A 26,083-nucleotide genomic window follows, 5' to 3' on the forward strand; every position below is an offset into this window, starting at 1 on the left:
CCCTCCCACCCCACAGAGACAGCTACGTTTTAAGTTAAGAAATTCTCACCAGACTAAATTAGAAGACATGAAAATTTTTATTTTCAAAAAGAATGTATTTTTACATAAATCTACAACAGAATTCAAATGTAGAAAAAATAAACTATATTCAGGGATACAGCGCTCAGCACAGCACACCCCCTCCCCGGAGTGGGCCGTCCCCCCAGAACAAGACTGAAGGGGCCTCGCCGGCCCCAGGACCCCCACAGCAGGGTAGCCACAGGCTGGCACGCGGAGCTCCCCGTGTCTGTCACAACAGACTGCAAATGCGAGGCGCCCAGACCCTGAGCGTCGAAGACAAAAACCAACCCATTTTCACTGTGGCAACTCACTTCTTAGTGCAGGTCACTCATCCGTACACCTCATCGGAAACAGAGGGGCAGGGGAAACCACAGGACATACATCTCCAGATGCCTCAGATAATCCCCTCCTCACCCCTGCCACTCGAGGACCCCCAGGAGAGGAGAGCCCACCTGACAAACCCCCCGCTTCCTCCCTGGGCCGGTGCAACCAAAAACCTGCAGGATTCACCCAGGACTCCAGGCCCTGAGAAAGGCAGAGCTGGCTGAGCTCCCCCAGGACTCCAGGCCCTGAGAGAGGCAGAGCTGGCTGGGATCCGGGGCCAGGGCCCTCTGTGGACCCAGGACCCAAGCTGGCTTCCCAGAGCATCACAGCCCCAAAGCCCTGCCCCGTGGGACAGACCCAGGCACCTGTGCCCTCAGCCACCCTGCTCCGCCCTCACTGTGTGTGGCAACCCTCACCACAACTGTCTCCATGGGCAGGTTCAGGTTTCAGCCTCGCTCCCCAGAGGCTCCCGCTCGGCCTCTACTGTAAACTGCTGTGCAGGTGAGCACCGGGAAGCCACACTGCCAGGAGCACAGGCAGAGGGGCAGGCAGGTGAGGGCTCCAGCAGGGACGGCGAGGCTTGCGCTTAGCACCCAACCCCTCGAGGAGTCCGAGGGGCAGCACTGGCCCTGCAGCCCTCATAGGGCGCATGAGTCCCACTGGCACCTGACCTGGAGTGAGGGACTCAGGGAGCCTTACCATGCCACAGGTGTCCCCCACATCCCAACGCGAGTCCATCAGGAGCTTGGCTCCTTCGCAACTAAGAACCTCCCCACCCCCGTTCCCCGCCCCCCAGCAACACTGAACAATGAACCTAGAGAGCAAGGCGCCTTCAGAGAGCAGGTGCAGCCAGCCTCAGCACCTCCTGTCCAAAGAAACCTTCCGCCCTCTTGCCCCAGGGGAGCCTTTCTCCAAGAAAGCCACATGGAGAGGAGCTTCACAAGGACGCACTTGCCACAACCATTCACAAAACCCCACCTTTTATTACAGTCTGCGGTGCTGCTTGTTGCAGGGACACTGAGACAAACGGGAGAGTCATGTGCGATGACCGTGCTATCGGCATGTGGGCCACAAACTCCCAAGACACAAACGGCTCTTTACACGGAAAACAACCACTCAATGCTGTTTTCCAGAAAGACGAAAATACACTAGGAACAGCTACTGGCGGGAATGGAGGAGTCAGGGCCCTGGGCCAGGGCATCAACGCAGCAGAGAATGGGGGCGGCCGGCGTGGGCCAAAGGGGAGGCCAGCTGGCGGGGCCACGGTGGCGGTGACAGGCCACAGCGTGCACTGGGTCATGGAATATCAAAAGGATACAGAACGTTTACTGAAAAAACACAACGCATGTTAAATTGAACTTCACCCTTCTGTAATAAAAAATTAAAAACTTTTGTTGACTCTGTTTGAACACAATAGACTAGGAACTCTTCCCTAGACAGTGTTAGAATTGGCAAGAAATGTCACCAGCAACTTTTAGAACTTTCCGGTGGTCCACACCTTCCGCTCGGCCAAATCATCTTCAGAGAGGAGGCTCAAATCAGGCCCTGTCCTGACCCCCAGGCGCAGCTCCGGGGGACCACCTCCAAGACACCCTGTTTCTTGCCAATCCGGGTCAACTTCCCGACAGTCTCTCGCGGGCAGGAGCAAAGGGACTTAGCAGTCACTCTTCCACAGTTTAATTGTTTTGTCATTTTCTAGCGCAGCAGAGGCGATGATGTTTTCTGTTGGGTGACAAGCTGTTGAGATCACGACATCTGAAAACAAAGACACAGTCAGAACCAGAGCCATCCCTGCGCCTGGGTCGGGGGCGCCATCCCAGACTGAGCTCCACCTTTCTCCAGAAACGCGGGTAGCGCCTGCCCGCCACCTGGGAGGTCACAGGACAAGCACCCACTGCCCACTTTCAACACAGGGAGCCCAGGGGAGGGGAGCGAGGGGACAGCAGCCGGTACCAGGGCGACACAGCCGGTTGGGGGGCAGGAGGCCACAGGGAGTGCCAGCCCTGCCTGCAGACCAGGAGCCCCACACGCCCCCACCAACAACAGCTCGGCGCCCACAAGGAGGAGCGCGGCAGCAGGACTGGCTCAGAGGCTGGCGCGCACAAGGCCTGCAGTCAGACCCCTCACAGTCCTCAGTCCTTTATCGACGATGTCCCTCTTTTCCTCGGACCCTGAGCCGCCCACTCCCACCGCCTCCCCCCAGTGCTAAGCCCCAGAGCACCCCACAGGGCTGGCTCTGTCACAGCAAGGACAAGTCCACCACCCAAGCAGGGAGGTCAGAACTAACAGACTGGTGGTGCAAGGTCGGCCACATCAAAGTGTTTACAGCTTCTACGTAAACCAAAGAAACCCCAGAACACCGGCGAGGACCCGGGGGAAGGCCCAGGCCCGCCGTGGAGCATAAGCACTGACCCCAGGCTGGGTGAAGCTGCTCACATGGAGGAAGAAGCAGTGCCTCCCCAGATTTCCACAAGGGCTCGAATCCCCTGCTCTCGTTGGCTCCATGAGACGTGGAAATGCAGGGCCAGAGGGTGAGGAAGGAGCGGCGGCTGCAGAGGGCAGCCGGGACCCACAGAGGTGGCAACCCCAGGTAGCCTGGGAACCAGCTCCGCCATGGAGCCCACTAGGCCTGCATGCAGCTGGGGGGTCTCTCTGGGAGAGGGAACAAGTACTCGAAAGGAGCCAGAGCCTCCAGGATGGGGCAGCGATGACCTCACTGTCCCCGGCCCAGGAAACAGAGCTCGCCGTGATGTGGGACGGGCTGCACCCACCTAAAGTCCCACAGCCACACACACCTTCCGGACCAGCATGCCTGGCAGAACAGGGAGAAACAGGGTTCAAGCCAGGAGCCCGGGTCTGAGTCGGCAGCGCAGTGACCAGCTCCATGCCTTGGGCAAGAGCTCTTAGCAGCGGCTCCTCAGCGGGGCCAGCGGAGGGCTGAAGTGGGAAGGGGAAGACGACGGCACCCTAGGGGCACACCACGCTTCACCTGCAGGAACTGTCCTCACATCAACAGGCAGCCAGTGACTGCAGGAGCGCAGGCCCTCACCTGTGTGGCCTTGTAGTTTCTGTACAATCTCTTTCGTCTGAAGGTTCCAGATGTAAACAAGGTTATCCTCTGAGCCAGACACAATCCACTACGTAACAACAAGCAGGGAAAACAGGGCAAGGAAAAGCAGGTCAGAGCTCATGCATGTGAAAGGGAGAGAATCTCCAGTTATGCCCTGCCCCACGCCCACCCTGCTGGTGGCTGCCTCGCTGAACTCAACCAAAAAGCCCTGCCTGCCCTCCAGCCAGGCCTGAGGCTTCCTCTCCCAATGGGGACAGCCCCGCCTGCTCTATCCCAGCACCGGCCTCGCTCACAGAAGCCAGGCACCTGCCTGCCCCAGGAGAGGCTTCCAGGATGGAAGATGCTTCTCAGGTCACCCTTTTTTGAGTCTGTGTGTCACACACATGTTGCCCGAGTCACCCCGGTCTAAGACAGGAGCATCGAGACCAGTGTGGGTGGGCGGGAAAACACACTGCCCTCCCTGCTGGGGCCGGTGGACGACAGCCCCGGAGCCAGCGCACCCACCCAGGGACACCCTGAGCACACAGAGCTCCACCTGTTGGGTCCCAGCGCCCTCGGAAGGTGTCAACCAAGCACTGCCAGCAAAGCCCGACAACAGGCTGCCTGCCTCCGTTAAGGAGATGGACCTAGAAACAAACGGGACAAGGTGTCCCCGGTACTTGGCGCAGTGCGCTTTGGTTGAAATGGAAATTCATTTTGTGGGCACAGAAAAGTGTCTCTGAGTATAAAGCAACCTGTAACAGGTGTGACCTCTCGGGAGAGTAAGCTGGGAACAGGTGAGACGCTTCAAGGTTATGAGACTCACCTTCCCACCAGTAACAGAGAAATTGGCAAATATGCAGTATTTCTCATTCTTGTGGCCAGTGTACGTCTTCAGGCACTGAAACAGGAGGGGACAGGCTGGTCACAGAGTCATGGTTCCCCTTGATTTTGTGTAATTCTACGTTCTAAGCAAGGCGTTTCACTACTCACTTCACTTATTTCTGAAAAGTACAAGTACCAAACCCACACAATCGAAGATTTAACTTGCAGACTGCGACCCTACAAATACCCGGGTCTTTCAGGAATTCGCACCAAACCCAGGGGAGATGGCTCTCTGAGCTCCTCTCCTTTGTCATCACCGGGGCCAGCTCTGTCCCCACCAGAGGCCATGACCCAGGGATGGTGCACTATGGGGGCCCAGGCCTGCGGGAGCTCACCTTCCCCTTGCTGTAGTCCCAGAGCTTCAGAGTGCTGCAAGACAGAGAGAGGGGTGAGGCGGCACGTCTGGAGGCATCCTTCTGTCCCCACGCCCAACTCTGCAGCCACTACGTCACAGCCACCATCGGCGCCAGGTGCAAAAGCCAGCGGGGCTGGAACCCCCTTCCCCATCAGGGTGAGGAGCCCCTCAGGCTCAAAGTCCAGTGACTTGGCGTCTGAGAGCACAGTGTGACAGCCGCAAGTATTTGTAGTTCCAAGAGAGACTTTAACAGGAAGCTGATGGGTGTTATCGTCCCTGACTCGGGTCATCCTCAAAAGGGTGAGGAAGTCCTCTTGGTTCTGGAAACATCCAGAACAGGTTTTACCACCCAACCACACAGCCCTCAGTGGATCGGGGCCCAGGCTCGGACCCACAGGGCTGAGGGTGCACGCATGGGAAAGCTGGAGCTTAGAGAACAGCCCAGGAGGGCAGTGGCTTTGTGAGAGGTAAAATCAAGGTGCTCAGAGGTCAGAACCAGAAAGGGCCTTGGAGGCCCCCGGACCGCCGACTCCTTCATGCGGGATGGCTAGGCCTGCCCTGGCCACAGTTGCTCAACCAGAAAACCGACCCTAAATCCTCCTATAGTCGGACCTGAGGTTCAGCCTCGGGAAGGGATGGACGGGGGCCTGCCCTCCGACCTAACAGGCCACTGCCCAGAAGCCGAAGCTCCACCAGGAGCCTGGATCCCGTGCCAAGCCCACAACACGCTCTCCAAAGGCTCATGCTGGCAAGCAGGTGTCTCTGGCTGGGGAGGCCACATGCCCGCCCCCACAGTCCCACGCAGTACTCACTTGTCCAGCGTGGCGGCCAGGATGTATTTGCCGTTCGGGGAGAACTTCACAAAAGACACGGGGGGGTTGTCGTCATCTGCAATAAAAACGGACAGGTGACACGCGGCGGGCGCTGACAGCCGGGCAGGGACAGGAGGTGGGACCCGCTCCCCGTCCCCCACGTGCGACATCTGAGTGAGGTCGGCCACCACCATCAGTGCCAGCACCACCACCCCTCGCTGCCCCGAAGGGTGGCCTAGCCACGCACACCAGCCGTGAGCAGGTTCTTGACACCTCAAGCCCATGGGCCCGGGGGCCCCTTGACACCAGGACTTTAGGAATACAGGTCTCCTGGGGCACCAGGCCATGGGCACTCTCAGGAATCACCTGCCTCACAGGGGATGGATGAGGCTGGCAAATGCCCAACTCAACAGAGGGACAACTCCACCAGCAGCAAAGAGGGCTGGGAAATCACCTCGGAAATTCTCCTTTAAGAATTTATCGACGCAAGGGGCATTTGCACCCACAGAACCCATCTGTTTGTTGTCACACCCACAGCTAATGCCCCAGGCCTATCAGCTGGACTCTGCAGCCCTGAGGGCAGAGCAGAGCCGCTGCTTCTCACACAGCTGAAAAAGAGTCAAGGTTCCCAGAAGCTGTCGATGTACAGGTCAGAGTTTTCAGGACATGGCAACCCCACAACCCTCAGAAGCGGAGGAAGGCATCTCCTCTCACCTGAGTGAGGAGGAGGGAATCTCAAGGAAGGTGTGTCCTGGTGCAGGCCCCAACCCTGGGCCCCACCAGAGACCCCCCCCGACCCCCAAGCATGTGCATGCGCTGGTGTGTCCCGAGCACCGGGAAGGACACGGCCCTCAGCATTACCACCACGGGGACGCCTGGCCTCGCCAGGCACCTGGCGTCTCCGCTCCCTCAGCCCGGTCACATACACTGAAAAGGCACAGGAGACGCGGTGAGGCCACGCGGTCCCTCCCTCAGGGGCACACCACGTCACACCGCCAGGCAGGCCGAGGTCACAGTGAGGCCCGGGGGGCCGGGCTCCCTTAACACAGCTGATGGCAAGCGTGTCCGCATGCCTAACCCAGGCTGCCTGGGCAGAGCCTCACAGAGATGAATGCATCAGCCAACCTGTCTCAGTGAAGTCCAGAAGGGTCTAACTCGCTAGACCTGAGGAGACGCCGATGGGAAAACTGCTATGCAGCGACCCCTCCGTCCCCACCCTGGGCTCAGGGGCGCCCAGGCTGGAATCCCAGTCCCTGCACCTGCTTGCTGTGGAGCTTTGGGCTAGTGAATGAGCCTCTATGCAGGATGAGGACAACCCCCCTCCTCACAGGTGGCCATGAGGGTTACGTGTGCTCACACAACAGCGGCGCACACAACTGAGCACAGGTGGCCCGTCCAGGGGACACCAAGTGCGGTGTGATCTCAATCAGGAGAGATGCATGGCAAAAGGCTGGCCCCACAAGGCAGGAAGCTATGAAGACCGCTGTGGCAAGGGGACTCATGCTGAAGCCCAAGCCTCCAGAGCCTCAGAGGTGAGTGTACTGGAGACAGGGCCTTCAAAGAGGGCGACAGAGTGAAAATGAGGCCCAAGGGTGGTGTCCTTACAAGAGGACATTTGGACACACGGAGGCACCAAGGACACCGGTGTGAAGCCAGGGTAAGGCAGCGTCTATAAGCCAAGAACAGGCCTCCTCGATCCTGACCACAGCCTCCTGGACTGCGGGGAGACACATTCCTGCCACAGATAGCCTCCCAGCCTGTGGGGCTTGGTCTCAGCTAGGCCAGCAGGCTATGACAGACTAGGGGGAAGAAGAGCGCAAACGGGGTGCCTCCCCACACGGGGGTCCATCCCCCCATCCTCACCACCCAGCTCCCTCCTCAAGGTGCGCCCCATCCCACACATCTAGCCTAGGCTTCTTAAACACGAACACTCCCCAGATGAAAACCCTTCCGCTCCTTTCTGCAGGCTCTGCAAGGGGCAGCTGGGAACCCCGGGCCGTCACAGACCCTCAGGCCACACCCTGCCCAGCACCTGGCCTTCCCATCCAGGCCACGCCACGTCCCTCCTTCCTCTCCTCAGGCCTGTCCTCCGTGCCCCCAGGACACCTCCATCCACCTCGGCAGCACCCCCAGCAGATGGGCAGGCACTCAGCCGGTCACTCAAGGAATGATCCAAGAGGCTGGCACGACAGCAGGGGCCCGAAGCCAGGAGGCAACGGGGCTGCCCAGAGGACTCCAGTGAGCAGCCGGAGTGAGGCCGACAGCACAGGAGGAGAAGCCCCAGGCTGGCCCAAGAGAAAGGCCACGGCAGGAAAACTGCACCAGAAGGAGCAACAGAGCCAGCGGGCGGTCAGGGGGAGCTGGCGGAACAGTCGGACACGGAGGAAGGTTCCTCCTGCAGGGGCAGACCCAGGGCAGAGGAGGGAGGAGGAGCTGGTGAAGAACAGGGGCAGCGAACCCAGCAGGGGAGGCCCCCCCACAGACCCAGCCTCCACACAGAGCCACACTCACCGATGAGCGTCTTCAGGCACTGGCCCGAGGCGGTGTCCCAGATGCGACTTCGAAGCAAAGAGAACAAAAAAGCGTAAGCAGACAAGTTACGATCTCACGCAGGCTGCTGGGAGTCAGATGTAAGTTTTAGGACTAGCACGCTTTTCCCTATCTTTTTTTAAAAGTTAACGCTTCAACTGTTTAACAGTCATTCTCTTATATTCTAGGGACAAAGACTAAACACTTTCCATACAAACATCAACAGTCCACACACGCTACACACGTGCAGACCATGTGTGGGATACCTCTGGATCTCTCCTACACAAGCCACAGTTTACCCCCAACACAGAGGGGGAAGCCTGTTGCTCTCTCCACTCTCCCTGGCCAAGGAGAGGGGCAGCGGCAGCCCAGTGCTTCTCGCAGGCTCTGCCCACGCTCATGCAAACACATGCAAGCAATGAGAGGGCTTCTTTCAAAACAAAAATTTAAGAGTATTGTAAGCAGTCTTCTGGACTATTCCCAGAAGGGACGAGCCAGGCATTTACATTGTTCCAATTTTGGGGTTTCTGTGATTTCTGCCAATACAGACGCATTCTGGAAGCAGAGCCCACTGTGTTAGCACCCACAATTCTACTGCACAGATGCCAGCAGCGGGGAACAGGCTCTGGGCACACGTGGACAAATCATTCCCCAAGCACAAGACCCCATGGCCGCCATGCACGGTCCCTCCCATCTCTCACCCATGGAGAAGCCGCCTCTGGGAGGGCCCCAAAGCTCTCTGCTCTGCACACCCACCTCCTGTTCTGCCCACACTTCAATAATCCAGGGACGAGACCACACTGGACCTCAGACACTTCACCCAGGGTTTTCAAACCCAGAAGCAGCAACTCTCCTCCCAACTCTGCATCTTCTCAATTCTCTCAGCAACAGCTCCATCCTGCTGCCCCATGGATCTCAAATTCATGTCCTCTAGCTCCGCAATCACTGCGGGAGGGCCTCTCCGGAGCCGCCTCATCTCCTAACCCTCAAGACCTAACCCCCGTGTGTCCTTTCAGTTCCATTTCTCATTTCCTGCATGGGTCCTGCTCCTTCTCGCTAGCCGCATTCCTAAACATCTTAGCATTTTTGTCACTGTTAAAATGGAAACATTTTCCCCATCTTCTAACTGGCAATTCCTAGTATACAGAAAAACAGTCCATTTTCAAGCACTGATGGCACTAAACGCGAGATCACACCACGTAGCCAGCAGGGCAGGGGGTTCCAGGCCCAGACTCCAGAGCTGACACGGGGTCTGGGTCCTGCACTGAGCAACTGAGAGACCGTGGTTAATGGTCCCTGCCTGAAAAGCAAGGCTGACAGTACCCACGTCACAGGGTTAAATGGGTATTTGAAAAGCAGTGTTGGTGGCTTTTAAATATTTTAAAACATGCAAACATATCTACAAAGATGTGTTCATCTTTATTCAATTCAATTTATCTCTATTCAATTTTCATAGGACTATTTTTTCCTTTTCTTACACTAACTAGAAACTCCCAACAATGCTGAGTAACATGGGAACCAGGCACACCTGTCCCACTTCTGATTTTCACAGAAAGAGTTTTAGTGTGTCGCCACATGTGAAAATTATTAGTTACCAGTAAGTGGTCAACAATACTGCTCTATCTTGCTGAAGGGTTGGCTGCTGGATATATCAATCAGGCGCCTTTTTGACCTCTACTAATTAATAACAGAGACATTTAACGCCTTTAATCTGTTGGTAGAATTAGATAATAGGTTTCCTGATGTTTACGTTATAATCCTTTCATTATCCAATAATGAATGAATTCCTTGGCTATGGGAATTCCTTTCTGTGCACGGTAGGCTCAGGAGGCTGCTACTTCCTCTGGAATCCTGGCCTCAACATTCACCAGTGAGTTGCCCTCTGTGGTCTTCCTCTGGGACCAGCAATCAAGGCTTAGGTAGCAAGCTCATGCTAAACTCAAAAACATGAACCAGGGAGCTCCCTCCCGCCTGTGGTCTCGAATCGTTGGGATAAGCTTCGAAGTTCACTATTGAACTGGATTCAGATACAAAGTCACAGGGGACACGTTCTTTTCAGGCCTTCAACCCCCTTTTCCAGCCTCTTCAGCGGTGACTGCTCCTTAAGGCACCTACATACCCAGGGCCCCTTTAGGAGCTGTGGCCGAGCTCGCTGCTGGAGCCGAGGCACTGCTCAGCCGGGACGGAGCCTTCTGACTCCCGCTTCCTCCCGCTGCGGTGCTTCCACCCACCTCCTAGTTCTCATCTTGCTTATTTTGCTTTTTCCATTATGGGACTTAAAAGGCTTTCATTACTAGCCTCGTCAAAGAAGACATCTTATATCATCTATGTTCTCATTTGTTTCCCATTTCCCTCCTAATTTCCTTGGTATACTTTTTCTGATTTCTTTAGAAAGTTCTTAGAGCCAGGTCCATGAGTAATTCTGAGACTGTCCCGTGCTCACTTCCCTGTTGGTGACACACACACAGAGGGGCCGGGAGGGTGGCACCAGAGAGGCCCTGGCAGCTCCACGCTCGCCCATAGCTCACCCTGTGCACCCCTCCCCTCTGGCTGTTCCTGAAGTGTATCCTTTATAATAAGCTGGTAAATGGTCAAGTGTAAACGATGGCTTTAACCGTGGAGACTACTGGCCAATGTGGGGCTCCGGATGACCTCATTTTTGCCACAGCACATCCCAGTGACCTCAGCCCCAAACGCCACCACAGTGCTGCAACCGCAGCTTGAACCTCGCGAGGCGATGGCCCGGAAGTGTGTGCTGTGAAGCCCATGGGAGGCCGGTGGTTGGGTGCAACTCAACTACGACCCTCTCCCACCAGACCCGTCTTCTCAAGACCGATGGGGGGTCATGCATGGCGACTACAGACTGTGACCCCCTGGGGATCCCCACGCCAACAGTCACTGGGGAGTCAGACTGGGAAACAGATTTCGAGTGTGCGTGTCCACCTGAGGGTTCCCTGCAGGAAGTCCTAGTAAGATCTTCAATTCTGCCAGTGGCTGCCACCGTCCTCCTCCTCCCCAGTGACCAACCTGAACAGCTTATGATGTGTCCGCCCCACACCCAAAACACAACCCAAACACTCCACTCCCCCAACTCGCTCCCATCAGACATTTCGCTGAGTTAACCTCTACTTCTCCACTTCCCTTGTGTCTCCTGAGGAGTGCTGGACACAGATTACCAAGTCCAAGCACTACAAACGCCTGCTGAGACCTAGGTGGGCTTTCTGCAGGAGACCCTGTCACTCTTCCTCCTGCCCTTCTCTATGCTGCCATCTGCTCGGGTTCACCTGCCCAGGATGGTGATGCATCCTCACTGGGCAAGACGGCATCACTCAGCATCCTCCCAGAGCAGCACAGCTTTCACCTCAAGGGGTCCAAACACCCATTTTCCATGAGCGTGTGAACAGCACACGTCAGCGTCTACACGGAGCTGAAGTCTGATGGAGGAGGCCCTCCCTGACCCACCCTAACAACAAGGACATCTTCCCAGGCATGCCGCCCCACCACCTGTGCTGCCAACCCCGAAACTGCACTGCCTGTCTGCTAACATGTCTGCAGCGTGGCCAGAAGAGAAGCTTCGGAAATTAAGGACTTGGGTCTTTTGTCACTGCTGTACCCCCAGATGCAGGAACGGTGCAAGAGCTGGCCCTTAGTTAAGCACTCATTGCTTCATGAAGTAAAATGTTTTCACTTACCAGAGACCATCATAGCTACTTGAAACTATCAAGGATCCATCACGATTAAAATGAACCTAGGAATTAAGGAGAGGGAGAAGAGACAAAAACTTACTTTCAAGTCAGGGACACGACTGCTTCTTACCTGATCTCAAAAAAAAAAAAAAAAAAAAGACTGAGTTATGTTTTTTTGTTTGTTTGTTTTCAGAAAGAGTCTCGCTCTGTCATCCAGGCTGGGGTGTGATCTCAGCTCACTGCAACCTCCACCTCCCAGGTTCAAGCGATTCTCGTGCCTCAGCCTCCCAAGTAACTGGGATTACAGGCATGCACCACCACGCCCAGCTAATTTTTATATATATATATTTTTAGGAGAGACGGGTTTTCACCATGTTGGCCAGCCTGGTCTTGAACTCCTGACCTCAAGTGATCCACCTGCCTTGGCTTCCCAAACTGCGGGATTACAGGTGTGAGGCACCGCGCCCACCCTTTTTTTTTCTTCATAAGAGAAACAGGGTCTCCCTATCTTGCTCAGGCTGGTCTCGAACTCCTGAGCTCACACGATCCTCCCACCTTGGTCTTCCAAAGTGCTGGGAGTACAGGCATGAGCCACTGCACCCAGCCAAGGATAAGCCTTCTCACAATCAAACAGCATCTTTGGAAACTATCTTGTCTCAGGCTATGGGTGCTGAAACATTTCCTGGGTGAAATCAAGCCACACAAGGAAGCCGTGGTTTAATGATTCGGGGATGGGACTGAGGTTGTCTGCTTCTACTGTCTAGTAGAAGCAGTTTCCCAGCCTTGGCACCATTGACATTTTAGACCAGACTCTTCCTGGGGGGACAGGGTGGTGCTGCCCCTGTGCAGTGGCAAGCTTGTCCTTTGCTCACTAGATGCCTATAGCTCTGACAACCAAAAATGTCTCCAGACATTGCCATGTGTCCCCAGAGGCAAATCCACATGCATCAAAGGCACCGATGAGCTACTACGGCAGAGACTGCTAGGCCCCATCCCCAGGGCTTCTGATTTGACCAGTCCAGGAGGGGGAGTCCAAGAACATGAATTTCGAACAGGTCCCCGGGGCATGCTGCCTGCTGCTGCACGCCCAGAGAGGCACTAGGCTAGACTCTGCAAGAGCCTGCCAGCCACACGTGTAATTTTAATTGTTCTAGAAGCTACATTAGAAAAGCTTAAAAGACAAGTGAAATTACTTTGGTAACATGTAACCCAATGTATCTAAAATATTATTTCAACACAATCAACACAGAAAGTTATTACAAGACACTTTACTTTCTTTTTTTGTGCCAGGTCTCTGAAATCTGCAGGTACCTCACACAGCCCTGAGTTCTGGGCCATCATGCGGCTGGCAGCCTCTATGCTGGGCATGCTGGGTACTGCAGCCCTAGATGTTCTCCAGCAGACACAGAGGGGTGAGTACCTGTTTCTGCTCCGACAGGGTGCTCTCACCGTGCCAGCTGCTTCACTGCAACCATCTGGCCGGCAGCCTCTCGAAGTACTTTTCTAACTCACAGTGATCCATCTAACCACCTTCATCCCTACCTTTAAATGTGCAAAACAGTCTCTTATTGAGACTATTACGATGGATGTAACAGTAACAAGACAAAACAAGTCCCCAAAACTCACAAGGCCAACTCCATGCTTTGCTTTGTTCAGCTTCTTAACCACATCCAAATACTACCCACTGGCAAACATGGCCCGGCTCTACCATTCCACCCACATTCAGGTGCAAGGGGCAATACAGCCCATCCACTGCACTCCAGCAGAAGGCTGCCAGAAAAGTTAACTGCGAGGAAGTAGATAAGGGAGGCCGGGCGCGGTGGCTTACACCTGTAATCCCAGCATTTTAGGAAATCGAGGTGGGCGGATCACTTGAGGCCAGGAATTCGAGACCAGCCTGGCCAACATGGTGAAACCTTGTCTCTACAAAAAAATACATAACTTAACCAGGGGTGGTGGCATGAACCTGTAGTCCCAGCTACTCAGGGGGCTGAGGCAGGAGAATCACTTTAACCCAGTAGGCGGAGGTTGCAGTGAGCCAAGATCGCACCACTGTATTCCAGCTTGGGCGACATGTCGAGTGAGACCCTGTCTCAAAAAAAAAAAAAAAGACCCAGCACTTCAGGAGGCCGAGGTGGGCGGATTATGAGGTCAGGAGATCGAGACCATCCTGGCTAACACGGTGAAACCCCGTCTCTACTAAAAATACAAAAAAAATTAGCCGGGCATGGTGGAGGGCACCTGTAGTCCCAGCTACTCGGGAGGCTGAGGCAGGAGAATGGCGTGAACCCAGGAGGTGGAGCTTGCAGTGAGCTGAGATCACGCCACTGCACTCCAGCCTGGGCAACAAAGTGAGACTCTGTCTCAAAATAAATAAATAAATCAATATTTAAAAAAAAAAGAAAGAAAGAAAGAGAGAAGGTAATCAGCCAGAACCCAGCAGGGGATGGCAAGGCCCCTAGCCAAGGAGCACTCCAAGTGCTCTGTGGAGTCCACTTGGGCAGACAAGCAGTAGCAGAAGCTCCAGGGCAGGAAAAACACAGGTCCCGAGTGCAAGGAGGGCGCAAGGGCTGTGGATGATGGGGGTCGGCAGCAGCCCTCAGCTGAGGAGCCCTAGCCAGAGAGGGCAAACCCTGGCCAGAGAGGGGACAGGGATGGGAGGCAGTGAGCAGGGGGCCACATGCCTCGAAGTCTCTAAAGCTCCAAAATGTACCTGTCAAAAAGCTAAACACATATCCTGACTACTGCATTTCCCCTCCAAAGCCATCCCGCACAAACTGCCACAGATGCAAACAGGATGCTCACTGCACTCCTTTTTGTCAAAGTGAGAATTACACATAAGCACTCACTGAGAGGTGACTGGCAGAGTCCTTGCTCACACAGCAGGCCCACACCAGCAATCCAAGGGCATAGATGTGCGCAGACATCAAAGGTGCCCCAGGCCGGGCGCAGTGGCTCATGCCTGTAATCCCAGCACTTTGGGAGGACCAGGCGGGCGGATCACTTGAGGTCAGGAGATTGAGACCAGCCTGGCCAACATGGTGAAACCCTGTCTCTACTAAAAATACAAAAATCAGCCAGTCGTGGTAGTGGGCACCTGTAATCCCAGGTACTTGGGAGGCTGAGGCAGGAGAACCCCTTGAACCCAGGAGGCAGAGCTTGCAGTGAGCCAAGATCGCACCACCGCACTCCAGCCTGGGCAACAGAGTGAGATTCTGTTTCAAAAAAAAAAAAAAAAACAAAGCCCCACAAACCTCTCCGCAGTGGAGACAGCTACGGAGCAGCAGCTGTGGAGTGGAGACAGCTACGGAGCAGCAGCTGTGATGTGATACCAGTTATTTAAAGGACAGGAGTGAGCTACCCTGGAAAATATGCACCTAAAAAAGCAAAGTAGAAGACCACAGAGGGACCGACTCCACCTCCTGGCAGCTGACCCCAGGGGTGGCTCAGGAAATTCATTTTCTACTTCCTACATTTGCTCACCTTTGTGGTTTTTTTAAGACATGGGGTCTCACTCTGTCACCCAGGCTGGAGTGCAGTGGTACCATCTTGCTCACTGCAGCCTCAAACTCCTGGGCCCAAGCAATCCTCCCACACTGTCCTCCAAGTAGCTGGGACCACATGTGCGCATCACTACGCCTGGCTAATTTTTGCTTTTTGTATAGAGACAGGATCTCACTATGTTGTCCAGGATGGTCTCAAATTCCTAGTCTCATGGGATCCTCCTGCCTCAGCCGCCCAAAGTGCTGGAATTACAGGTGGGAGCCATGGCACCCAACCTGTTTTTGTTTTTGTTTTTTTATGAGCAAACGTGACTTTCGTAGGAAAAAAAGACTTTTAAAATCCTACCTATCACCCGCGAGTCCCACCTGCGCTATCTTTGGCCTCTAGGATGCTCACAGAATTCTTTCTTCCAACTCAAAGGCCACCAGCGAACCCCTTTCTCAGGTTACTTCACAAGCGTTCATTTGTCAGCCCCAGTCTGAAGGTCAGCTCTGCTGACTGTGACCCAAGGTGTCCTGGAGGGCAGCGGACTGGCACCAAGGGGCTGGGCCCGCAAGCACACAGCCACAAGCACAGGGCCACATGGTGCCATCCCCACAGCAAACGGCCTCCCCGCAGCAGTGACACTGGGCCCGCGAGGGCCTTGTGGCCCAGCTATGTGCGGGGCTCAGACCCCGCAGCCCCGCCCAGGCCTGACACACTGTCCGTCCGGGCAGTATCAGGGCTTCGCCTGCCATCTCACTCGGGCAAAGCCTTCCAAGGGTAAAAATGCTTAAACCCATTCACCGCCAAGATGACACAAAGTGAAAGGCACACGGGCAGGCAGCATGGGACAAATGCTGCATCCACCCTTCCTTCCGCTTCTCAACGAAGGGCAGGATTGGCCGAGAAACTACCTCATGCACTTTGTTAACGAAAGAACTTTCTGGCCACTTTGTGAAATGGAGCGGTTTATGATACTGTGTAGTTTAACTCTTGGCCATTTGTTCTTGGTTTTTTTTTTTTTAAGACAGAGTTTTGGCCGGGTGCAGTGACTCACACTTGTAATCCCAGCATTTTGGGAGGCCAAGGCGGGAAGATCACGAGCTCAGGAGATCGAAACCACGGTGAAACCCCGTCTCTACTAAAAATACAAAAAATTAGCCGGGCATGGTGGTGGGCGCCTGTAGTCTCAACTACTCGGAGAGGCTGAGGCAGGAGAATGGCATGAACCCGGGAGGCGGAGCTTGCAGTGAGCCAAGATCGCAACACTGCACTCCAGCCTGGGCAACAGAGCGAGACTCTGTCTCAAAAAAAAAAAAAAAAAAAAAAAAGACAGAGTCTCGCTCTCATCACCCAGGCAGTGGTGCGATCTCGGCTCACTGCAACCTCCGCTTCCCAGGTTCAAGTGATTCTCCGGCCTCAGCCTCCCCAGGAGCTGGGATTCCAGGCACGCGCCACCACGTCCGGCTGATTTTTGTATTTTTAGTAGAGACGGGGTTTCATCATGTTGGCCAGGCTGGTCTCAAACTTCTGACCTCAAGTGATCCACCCGCCTCGGCCTCCCAAAGTGCTGGGATTGCAGGCATGAGCCGCCGCGCCCGGCCTCTCGGCCGTTTGGTTTGCACAGTGGCAACAGCAAAATGGCAGGACGTGTCCCTGTGCAAGGCCCGCTCTCCGGAGAGCTCCAGCCTCCAACGCTTCCCACCAGGACTGGGCCATCCCCACCCAGCTCGCCCATCAAAGCTAACTCCACTCAAAACTCACACTTCACCTGTGCTCCCACCACTCCCAGTGCCCTTCCCAGCCTGGCCACCCTTCCTGTCCCGTGCATCAGTTCAGGGTACACTACCTCCTGAACACCTGTGGCCACTGCCCCCAAGTCTGCACAAAGGGCCCCTTGGTGCTCATCACAGGGTACCCCACTGACACCTCACCACCCCCTTGCCATCCCTCCACTGCGCACAGGACTCATTTCTCAAGTCCCAGCCCCCAAGCTGATTGCTCTAGACTGTAGCATGACAGCAGGAATCAGCTAGGCACAGGCCATGTCCAGGCTTACGCCCCTCAGGGAGACAGCTGGCCACATCCGATGTCAGAGAAACGTAGTGCCGGACACCACCCCACCCGTGTCAGAGGGACTTACAGCCGAGACTGGATCCGAGTGAGCTGGCAAAGTCTTGAGGCACTTCCCTGTTTTCACATCCCATATCCTCACGCTTTCGTCAAACTGAACACAAAAGAGATGACAGTGATTTTACAGGAAGGAGAGGGGACAAACCTCCCCAGAACCTAAGACCTGCTATCAGCCCATCCTCCCCACAAACAGCACAGAAAGGACTCAGGGCCCACCTGCCTTCTCCACTGTGGCTATAAGCAAATTCAACAGCCTTCCCACATCCGACACCACCTCCCCCAGGGAAGACACCCCAGCCACACTTACGGATCCTGAGACAATAAGGTTGGACTGGGGATTGAAGTTACAGCAAAAGACATAATTACTGTGTCCCTTCAGGGTTTTCAGACACTTTCCCTAAAACAGAGTATTATTAGTATTATTCCAGTGCTTATTTCCCCAAACATAAGCGTCAGGTCACACTCATCAATGTCTGACAGCTCAAAGCATGCCTGATGCCCCGCCAGTGACTTGCTGTTCCCCGAAGTCAACTCGGCCTCCCCCACCCGCCCCCGCCCCATGCCCCTGCAGCCAGTCTTCCCTGGAGAGGAGCGCTGAGTGTTGCTTACTGAGCAGTCAACTCAGTCCCCCGCATCTGCCCCGTGCCCTGCAGCCGGTCTCCCCTGGAGAGAAGCACTGAGTGTCACTTACCGAGCTCACGTCCCATATCTTCAAGGTTTTGTCATCTGAGGCAGAAACAAGAAGGTTAGAATCTGACGACCAGGCTACATCGGATATTCCCTTGGGGAGAAAAAACAGGGTCAGTAACTTGACAGGACAAAATAGGACCAGTCAGCAAAAGGTCAAAATCCCAAACATCCCCATTGCCCTCAGGAAATCTTCTCACTAGGGTTAACCTTACAAAAGACACATGGCCCAGGAGAAAAACAGCAGGCTTTCTGCAGCTCTGCCAGCCTCAGACACTCCTCCATGGAAGTCAAATGTATTTGGGTTAAAAGTTCAAGATGCAAATAACTATAAAAAAATTAAAAAACGGGGAACACTTAAACCTGAACCCACAGCTCTCGAAGCAGCCCTGACCCCTTGACCACTAGAGCCACCCTGTTCAACAGTCAACTTCCCCGCACAGGGCTGAAACCTACCAGCTTGTGACCAGATATGGTTTTCTCAAATTTCCCATCATACGCGCCCCAAATTTTAATAAGTTTATCAGCAGCTGAAAGAAAACAAAAGGATCTGAGGCTAAGAGCAGGATACAGTTGTCTAGTCATCCAGAGTCCAAAGTCTGAGCTTTTCCCACATGAGTCCCAGGTGATCAGCATGAACCACATGGCTCAGAACCCATTCAGCACGGCCACGTGCCTGAGAGGACCAGTCCCCTTCCCCTCCCTGCCAGCGTCCACGGGCAATTTCTTTTCTTTCTTCTTCTTTTGTTTTTCTGTGACGGTGTCTGGCTCTGTCGCCCAGGCTGGAGTGCAGTGGCGTGATCTCAGCTCACTGCAACCTCCACCTCCCAGGTTCAAGCGATTCTCCTGCCTCGACCTCCCGAGTAGCTGGGACTACAGGCATGTGCCACCACGCCCGGCTAATCTTTTTTTGTATTTTTAATAGAGACAGGGTTTCACCATATTGGCCAGGCTGCTCTCGAACTCCTGACCTCGTGATCTGCCTGCCTCTGCCTCCCAAAGTGCTGAGATTACAGGCATGAGCCACCACGCCCGGCCCCCACGGGCAATTTCAACCAGCACTGAGCTCACAGTTCCAGGAGGAGACACACCCGCCCGCTACGGCCCCCCAGCGGCCTGCTACGTGCCCCCAGCGGTAGGTGAGGAAGCAAGCCATCCCCTCGCCGGCTTTTTGTCTGCAGCTCAGACCGCCTCTCCCAGCAGCTAAGGGCCTCAGTGCTACGTACATGAACTTGCCAGCCACTCTCCATTCGGGCTGAATTTCACGGAGGACACTGCTTTGGTGTGGCCAGCAAGGGTGAACTTTAGAGCATAGTTTGGCTTCACAGGTGTAGGCTGCAGGAGAGACCAGTCAGCAAAAAGTCACCACCACTGTGCGTTCCACCCGTGACCAGTTTGGATTTTGACTCCCACCATTTAATTTCAGCTCAGATCTTTAGAGCTCCAAATCCACATGCCCAGTGCCTTCCACCAATCTCTATGTGGACAGCACCTTTCAAGTGGAACACATCTGAATCTGAGCCCACTACTTCCCCACAAGACCTCCTCTTCTGTAGTCTCCAAACTCAGTACCAACAGCACCAGCCGAGCCAGAAACGTGAGGCCCCCCTCAATCCACCTCATCCCCCCACCTCAATCCCACCTGTGATCCTGCTACAGCACAGGAGGCCCCCGCCAGCTCTGGCCTTGGTCCAGCGCCCCACCCCCCGACCCCGAACACTGAAGCCCTGCTCCCTTTGCTAAAGGTCTACAGGAGGGCTTGCAGATCTGCCTGTGCGTCAGGATCGCAGCCGGGGTGGGGGCAACCATAAAGAGATGTTTTCTGGATCCTACAGAGACTCTTAGAATCAGAACCAAGAATCTGTATTTTTGATAAAAGGCTCCCTCCTCCAGGTGACAGATTTGGGATCCCTGACACAGCAGGCAACAAGCATTCGCCAGATATGCGGTCAGTAAATAAAAATTAGCAGTGACATTTAACTGAGTAGGGAAGACTAGGCTTAAGAGCTTGAGATGTTTCCGAGACTCTCTAAGCGTATTTGCCCCTGGAAGGCGTCCAAGGGGCCCCTGGGCACACACCTTGCTCTGAGTGGCGGATGACGAAGGGGTTGGCTGTGCTCTGGCGGCCTCGGTCTCGGGCTTCTTCTCCTCCGTCGCCATGGCTCTGACGCTGGCCGCACAGGAGACACGGATGGAGGGACCCGGTGACAGAGGCAGTCTGTTGAGCGAGATGCAGAACAGGGAGCCAAGAAACAAACCATATTTTTAAAAATTGATTTCCAAGAAAAAGGATGAAAAGAAAAACATTTGACTACCATATTGAGCCCTGTAGCAAACAAACCATTCCAAATTGAGGACCCTATTAATTCCCCTAAGTCCTTGCTAATACTTTCCAGCTGCTCCGCTGACACCCCTGCGCTCTCCCCTTTTGTCATCTATAATGAAAGACCCCACCCTCAAGGGTGCTTCTTATTTTGTTATCCAGAAGTCTGTAGGAATGCAGCAGTTTGTGCAAACAAAATGCAGTTTTCTTCAAAGAGCCCTGGACACATTAAAAAAAGAACAGCAAAAGGTTTCCTGACAGAAAGCTAACACGCCAAATGACAGAAGATTGAGCTTCAGGGTGTAGAAGTTTGGGAGCACATCCAAATCCTAAAATGCACCCCAAGTGACGCAATCACGTTCACAGCCACGTTTGAAAACACAAGCGCGGGCACCCAGTGGTCTACGCCTCATGGGGGGGCTCCAGTGCCTCCATGCACAGGCTGCAGGCACGAGGCTGCCTTCCAGCATGCTAACAGCTCACAGGGCTCGCGCGCTCAGTGAGGAGCCACAAAACACAGAGATGAGAGCAAGCCAGAGCCAGCTCTGCCTGCTGGAATTTCCACATCCTGCCTTCTGGAAAAGCAGCCTCAAGTACACCAACGATATTCTACGAGCAGGACTCACACTGCAGGGGAACGAAAAAAGACTGCAGTTCAATCGGTTTCACCTTGACAATGAAAATTATCCCAAATCTGTACAGTAAGCAGCTAGTTTCCTCTACCATGGGAATAGATTCATTACTTGAATACATCTCATAAAAGCACAACAGGTTACTCGGAAAGGAGGGGCAGCATTATTAAAAGGGAAAGCCACTGAGACATGCTTGCAAATACCACTGGCCATCGGAATCCCGGAAGCTAGCACTACCATCAATCTAATGAGTTTACACACTGTAAATTCTAGCTTGGAGCTTGGAACTGAAATCTTGCACAGGCTGATTGTAACACTAACGCGAAATGGAAGGCATTAAAAAGCATGTCTCAAAGTCTTCATCCAAGAGGAAGGCAGAGAAATTACAACACCCACTTTGCAGAGAACAGGTGTGGCCACCGCTCCATTTCACCTGCAGCAAAGATTCCCTGCGCAAAGATGGATCACGCTGCATCTAGGGCCGAGTACAGTACAAGAGAGGGGGAGAGGAGGGGCAGGCCCTGTAGCGCTGCCCAGGGGACAAAGTGCCAGTACAAAACCGGTCCTCGGTAAATGCCAGCTACGTGGTGCTTGTCATTAGTGCAACCTGGCCATGCCAATTTAACCCAACTGCTGCATTTTCCTTGGCAGGCTGGACAAATACAGGGAGAGAGAGGAACTAAGGAAATCCAAGCAAAAAGCGCAAAGTCCACTATAACAGTCCTAGCGTTAGACAGCCAGGCCAGGGCCAGAGCTGAGTGAAGTGTGCCCATGCCCTACCCAAGCGAAACACCAGAGGAACAGAAGGCGAAATAGGAAGCTCAGAAGGCCGAGCAGCTCCTGTCAGCATCAACTCACCTAGGTGAGTCTAGACGCCTGGAAACACCCTCAGAGGAGGAACAACAGAGAGGCGGTCTTACAAAAAAGGTGCCCAGCCCCTCCCAGCTCAAGCCCAACCTGCCCCAACCTTTGGGCTCAAAAAACATGAACATGTAAAAGAAACAAACAAAACAACCTTAACTTGACTTTTAAGAATATGATGGCTGGGCACAGTGGCTGACGCCCGTAATCTCAGCACTTTGGGAGGCTGAGGTGGGTGGATCACGAGGTCAGGAAGTTCAAGACCAGCCTGACCAGCATGGAGAAACCCCGTCCCTACTAAAAATACAGAAATTAGCCGGGTGTGGTGGTCGGTCCCTGTAATCCCAGCTACTCGGGAGGCTGAGGCAGGAGAATCACTTGAAACCGGAAGGCAGAACCAAGATTGCGCCACTGCACTCCAGCCTGGGCCAAAGAGTGAAACTCCGTCGGGGGGTGGGGGGGGAATGCAATTTCTTGACCCAACACACCCACCAAGTTTCTACGTCGGTGGGGTCTAGGCTTAGGCGTGTTTTTTGTTTTTTTGTTTTTTTTTTTTTGAGACACAGTCCAAAGAGTCCAGGTGCACGATCTGGGCTCACTACAACCTCCACCTTCCGGGTTCAAGTAATTCTTGTGCCTCAGCCTCCAGTTTAGCCGGGATTACAGGCGCGTACCACTACGCCCGGCTAATCTTTTGTATTTTTAGTAGAGACGGAGTTTCGCCATGTTGCCCAGGCTAGTCTCGAACTCCTGAGCTCAGGCAATCCGCCCGCCTCAGCCTCCCAAAGTGCTAGGATTACAGGCGTGAGCCACCGCGCCGGGCCAAGGCTTGGCATTTTCATGAACACTCAGGTGTCTCTGTGGAACAATCCTTTTGAGGGAACAGGAAGGTTGGAGACTTGATCTTGAGGAAAGCGGGGGCCAAGGTTACGGGAACGGTGATGAGCTGGCCCCTAGACCAGATGCTGCCTGGCTCCTCCTAGCAGCCACTGCTTTTCATCCAGGTAAGCCTGACCACCTGAAGCCGAGCAACCAAACCTCAGTGTGCCCTCCTGGACTGCATGCCACAGGCCGATTCCTGAGTCCCTCAGTCCCTGAGGTGGAGCCCAGGAATCGGCCTGTGACATGCAATCAGAAAAGCATACTGTGTGCAAAGACAGGAATTAATCTGCATCTTAAACACCAGCCGGGTGGCCGGCCCAACAGAGGTGGGGACCTGGCTCTCCCTATCTCAGATCCTGGACAGGCTCCCCGCCTGGGTCCTTCGCTTACCTGTCTTCCCCACCGGCTAGCATAGCACCTGCCCAGGTCACAGATTAAACTAGCATTTGAGGAGATGGGTAAACGGACCGGGGTGAGTGGAAACTTGCAAGCGAGACAGCAGGGAGTGTCATTAGCGATGTAACAGGCCGACCTGTTTGGTCCGGGAACGTAACCGCTCAAAATGGCTCTCGCAGACCGGCCAGGACAGGTCTGCGGCCCCGCGCGAGGAGACACGGTGGACCTACCGTTCAGGACCGAGGACCCGCACCCCAGGACCCCACCTAGCGAGCCGCAGCCTGGCTGCCTCGGGTTGGGGTGAGCGGCGGGAGCGGGCTGGGGGCGTTTCTACGAGGAGGGGAAGCGCACCACGTCCAGGGACTGAGTGGCTTGGTGGGTCTGGGGTCCTTCCCTGAAGGGGCAGTGGAGGGAGAGGGGCGATGTGAGGCCGGGCACGCTGCCTGCGGGAAAGAGGCCCCAGCGCCGGCGCTCTGGCCTTGTCAGCGGTCCGCCGGGGAGGCGGAGGTGGGGGCGCGAGTGGGGGCGGACCGGGTGGAGGGAACTGCGCGCGCGGCCGTCCACCGAGGGGCCGGGGCGGGGGTCCCGGGCGGGGCCGCTGCAGCGGGAGCAGCGCCCGGGGCTGGGCCCGGCCCGAGGCCCGGCGGGGAACACGTGCGGCGGCCGGGTGCGGTTTGGGAGCTCCTGGCGCCGCCCCGCTGCCCGCCTTGTGTTCCCCGGGCCGGGCGGCTGCCCGCTTACCTGCCGGGCCGCGGCGGCGGGGCCGGGCGCTCGGGGCGTCGCGTCGGCCGCCGCCTGGGCGGGAGCGCGGACTCAGCTCGACAAGGCGGCAGCTCGGGCGGGCGCCAGGCGGCGGGGGCGCAGTGCGCGTGCGCGAGGGGAGGGGGCGGAGTCCGGGGGGCGGGGCGAGCTCACAAAGCCGGCCTCTCGGAGGAGCGCTACGGGCAGCGGCAGCGGCCAGAATGCCTCGGGCCGGCCCAACGCTTTAAAGGGACAGCACGGGGCGCGCGCTTCCCGCTTAAAAGCTTTAATCCCCGAATTTGACTGGTGCAGGCCCTTCTAATGCACTTCCTAAAAACTGAAGTATAATAATACATACAGGAAAGTGCTAGTGTGCCCTCGCGTTTCCACAGACAGCACGCCCTGCACACAGACTCAAGCGGCCCTCCGGGACCTGCGCAGGTGGCGTCGCCCGGCGTTGTCTCCGGAGTCGATTCGGGCCGGGGCACCTCCCCGGGCGACCAGGCCCCTTCTTGATCATCGCTGGTACGGATGAGAGCGGCAGTGGGCATTTGGAAAGCACCTGGGGCCGCGCCCGGGCGCAGTGCCCCCGTGTGGCCTCCCACCCCGGGCGGGCAGGACGATTCCTGCCCATTTGGAAGACCAGGAACCTGCGCGTTCACAGGGTTCGGAAGCCCGGGCTGCGCCTTCCCGCGGGGCCGGCTGCCGGGCTGGGGGCTCTTCCCGCCTCTGCATGCACAGAGCCCGCGGTGCACGAACCTGCTCCCCGCCAGCCCCGCGGACTGGCAGAGCCGCTCTGGAGTCACCCGCGCCCGCTCCGCAGTGCGCAAACTCACTTCGCAGCGGGCTCTCCGGGGGCCAGCCCTTCCCTCCTGGGCGGGCATTTTCACCTCCAGGTACAAGGGGGTGGTCCCCAGAGGAGGACTCGGGGCTTAAGGAGAAGCTGAGGCCCGGTCCTCTGGCCTCAACGACTGCACATTCTCGCCGCCTGCTTCACTTCTTAAAGCTTTGGAGGTAGGCACGGCCTCCCTATCCCCTCAGCTAGGCCTGTGGGTAGAAGAACATACAGTCCCTTATTCTCCAATTAAAAATGGGAACACAGAATATGACACAGGAACCCATGCAAACAAAGGGATAGAGCATTTGAAATAAAAATGCCAAGGAGGGTGAGGTGAGCGGTTGTCAGAGAGGTGGAACCGGAAGACTGGCAGTTGGTCTGGAGTCCCCTTCCCAGGAAGGACACAGAGAAGGCAAGGTCCCTGTCTGGTCCTTCAGGGCTCCATATGGATCTGTGTGCCCAAGAGGCCGGATCCCTTGGGCCACGTGCCCTGGAGCATGGAGTGGTGACAGTCACAGGTTAGCAAACCCAGTTCGGATGAAGAAGCGCATCTCTATCTCCGTCCACCTGGCCGCCTGGGCCGGAATCCCGAGCCCGTGACACGCTGCTCTCCTTCCACCCCGCCTCAGCTCTCAGATCGTCCACTTCTCTCCCTCCCCACCCCAGCCCTACCTCCCACCTGGGTCTTTTCTAAACCTCCAAACAGAGAAACTCCTAAAAATCCAGCTCTGATCGGTCACTCCCCAGTTTAAAACTCAGAACCAGCTTCCCACTGCCCTCAATTCCCTAATTCCCACTGCTCAATTCGGCTAAAGCGCTTACCAGACCCCGCCTCCTCTTCCAACCTAGCACCGGCTCCCAAACTGCAGTCCTGGTTCCAGCCCCAAAACAAAAGTATTTCCAGCCCTTCAGCCCTCCAGGCAAAGCAAGATAAGGGGCGAGACCCCAGAACCCTCAGAACTCAAACCAAGTTCCCAGCTTCCACTTCCAGGTGAATTGGTCTCACCACCTCACCCCACCCCCAGCAGATAGAACCTTCTAGTAAAAATGAGAAAATCCGGCCGGGCGCGGCGGCTCACGCCTGTAATCCCAGCACTTTGGGAGGCTGAGGCGAGTGGATCACCTGAGGTCGGGATCACCTGAGGCTGAGGCTGAGGCAAGGAGAATCGCTGGAACCCAGGAAAGAGGTTGCAGTGAGCCGAGATCGCACCATTGCACTCCAGCCTGGGCAACAAGAGCAAAACTCCGTCTCAAAAAAATAAAAAAAATGTTCAGAGAAACAGTTCCATTTACTAAGTCACTCCTGGTGGCCAAAGCCTAGTTAATGTTCTGAAAATCTCCATCGTGTTTGTTCCTCTTCCGTGATTCTTATTTTCTCTTCTATTTTCACCTGCGATATTTTTT

General features: G+C 55.4%; 1 protein-coding gene across 5 annotated transcripts; it reads right to left on the bottom strand.

Annotated features, from left to right (window-relative positions):
- Positions 1 to 58: 58 nt before the first annotated feature.
- WDR5 (WD repeat domain 5) lies at positions 59 to 24,838 on the bottom strand. 5 transcript variants are annotated; one of them, XM_057298610.2, is made up of 14 exons: positions 24,601 to 24,838; positions 20,086 to 20,224; positions 19,233 to 19,341; positions 18,463 to 18,536; positions 18,011 to 18,100; positions 17,627 to 17,716; positions 17,330 to 17,413; positions 11,707 to 11,762; positions 7,997 to 8,043; positions 5,486 to 5,561; positions 4,654 to 4,687; positions 4,260 to 4,334; positions 3,434 to 3,521; positions 59 to 2,139 (listed from the first exon to the last, which is right to left on the bottom strand). In XM_057298610.2, the coding sequence occupies exons 1-14, from the start codon at positions 24,723 to 24,725 to the stop codon at positions 2,039 to 2,041; spliced, it is 1,188 nt and encodes a 395-aa protein (XP_057154593.1). In that variant the 5' UTR covers positions 24,726 to 24,838; the 3' UTR covers positions 59 to 2,038. The 5 variants fall into 5 exon arrangements, with proteins under 5 accessions (XP_057154593.1, XP_008974287.1, XP_034785329.1 ...); XM_008976039.4 differs by lacking the exon at positions 24,601 to 24,838 and adding an exon at positions 24,200 to 24,576; XM_034929438.2 differs by lacking the exon at positions 24,601 to 24,838 and adding an exon at positions 23,842 to 24,002.
- Positions 24,839 to 26,083: the final 1,245 nt, after the last annotated feature.

This window comes from Pan paniscus, chromosome 11 (assembly GCF_029289425.2).
Source record: "Pan paniscus chromosome 11, NHGRI_mPanPan1-v2.0_pri, whole genome shotgun sequence".
Taxonomy (NCBI): Eukaryota; Metazoa; Chordata; class Mammalia; order Primates; family Hominidae; genus Pan; species Pan paniscus.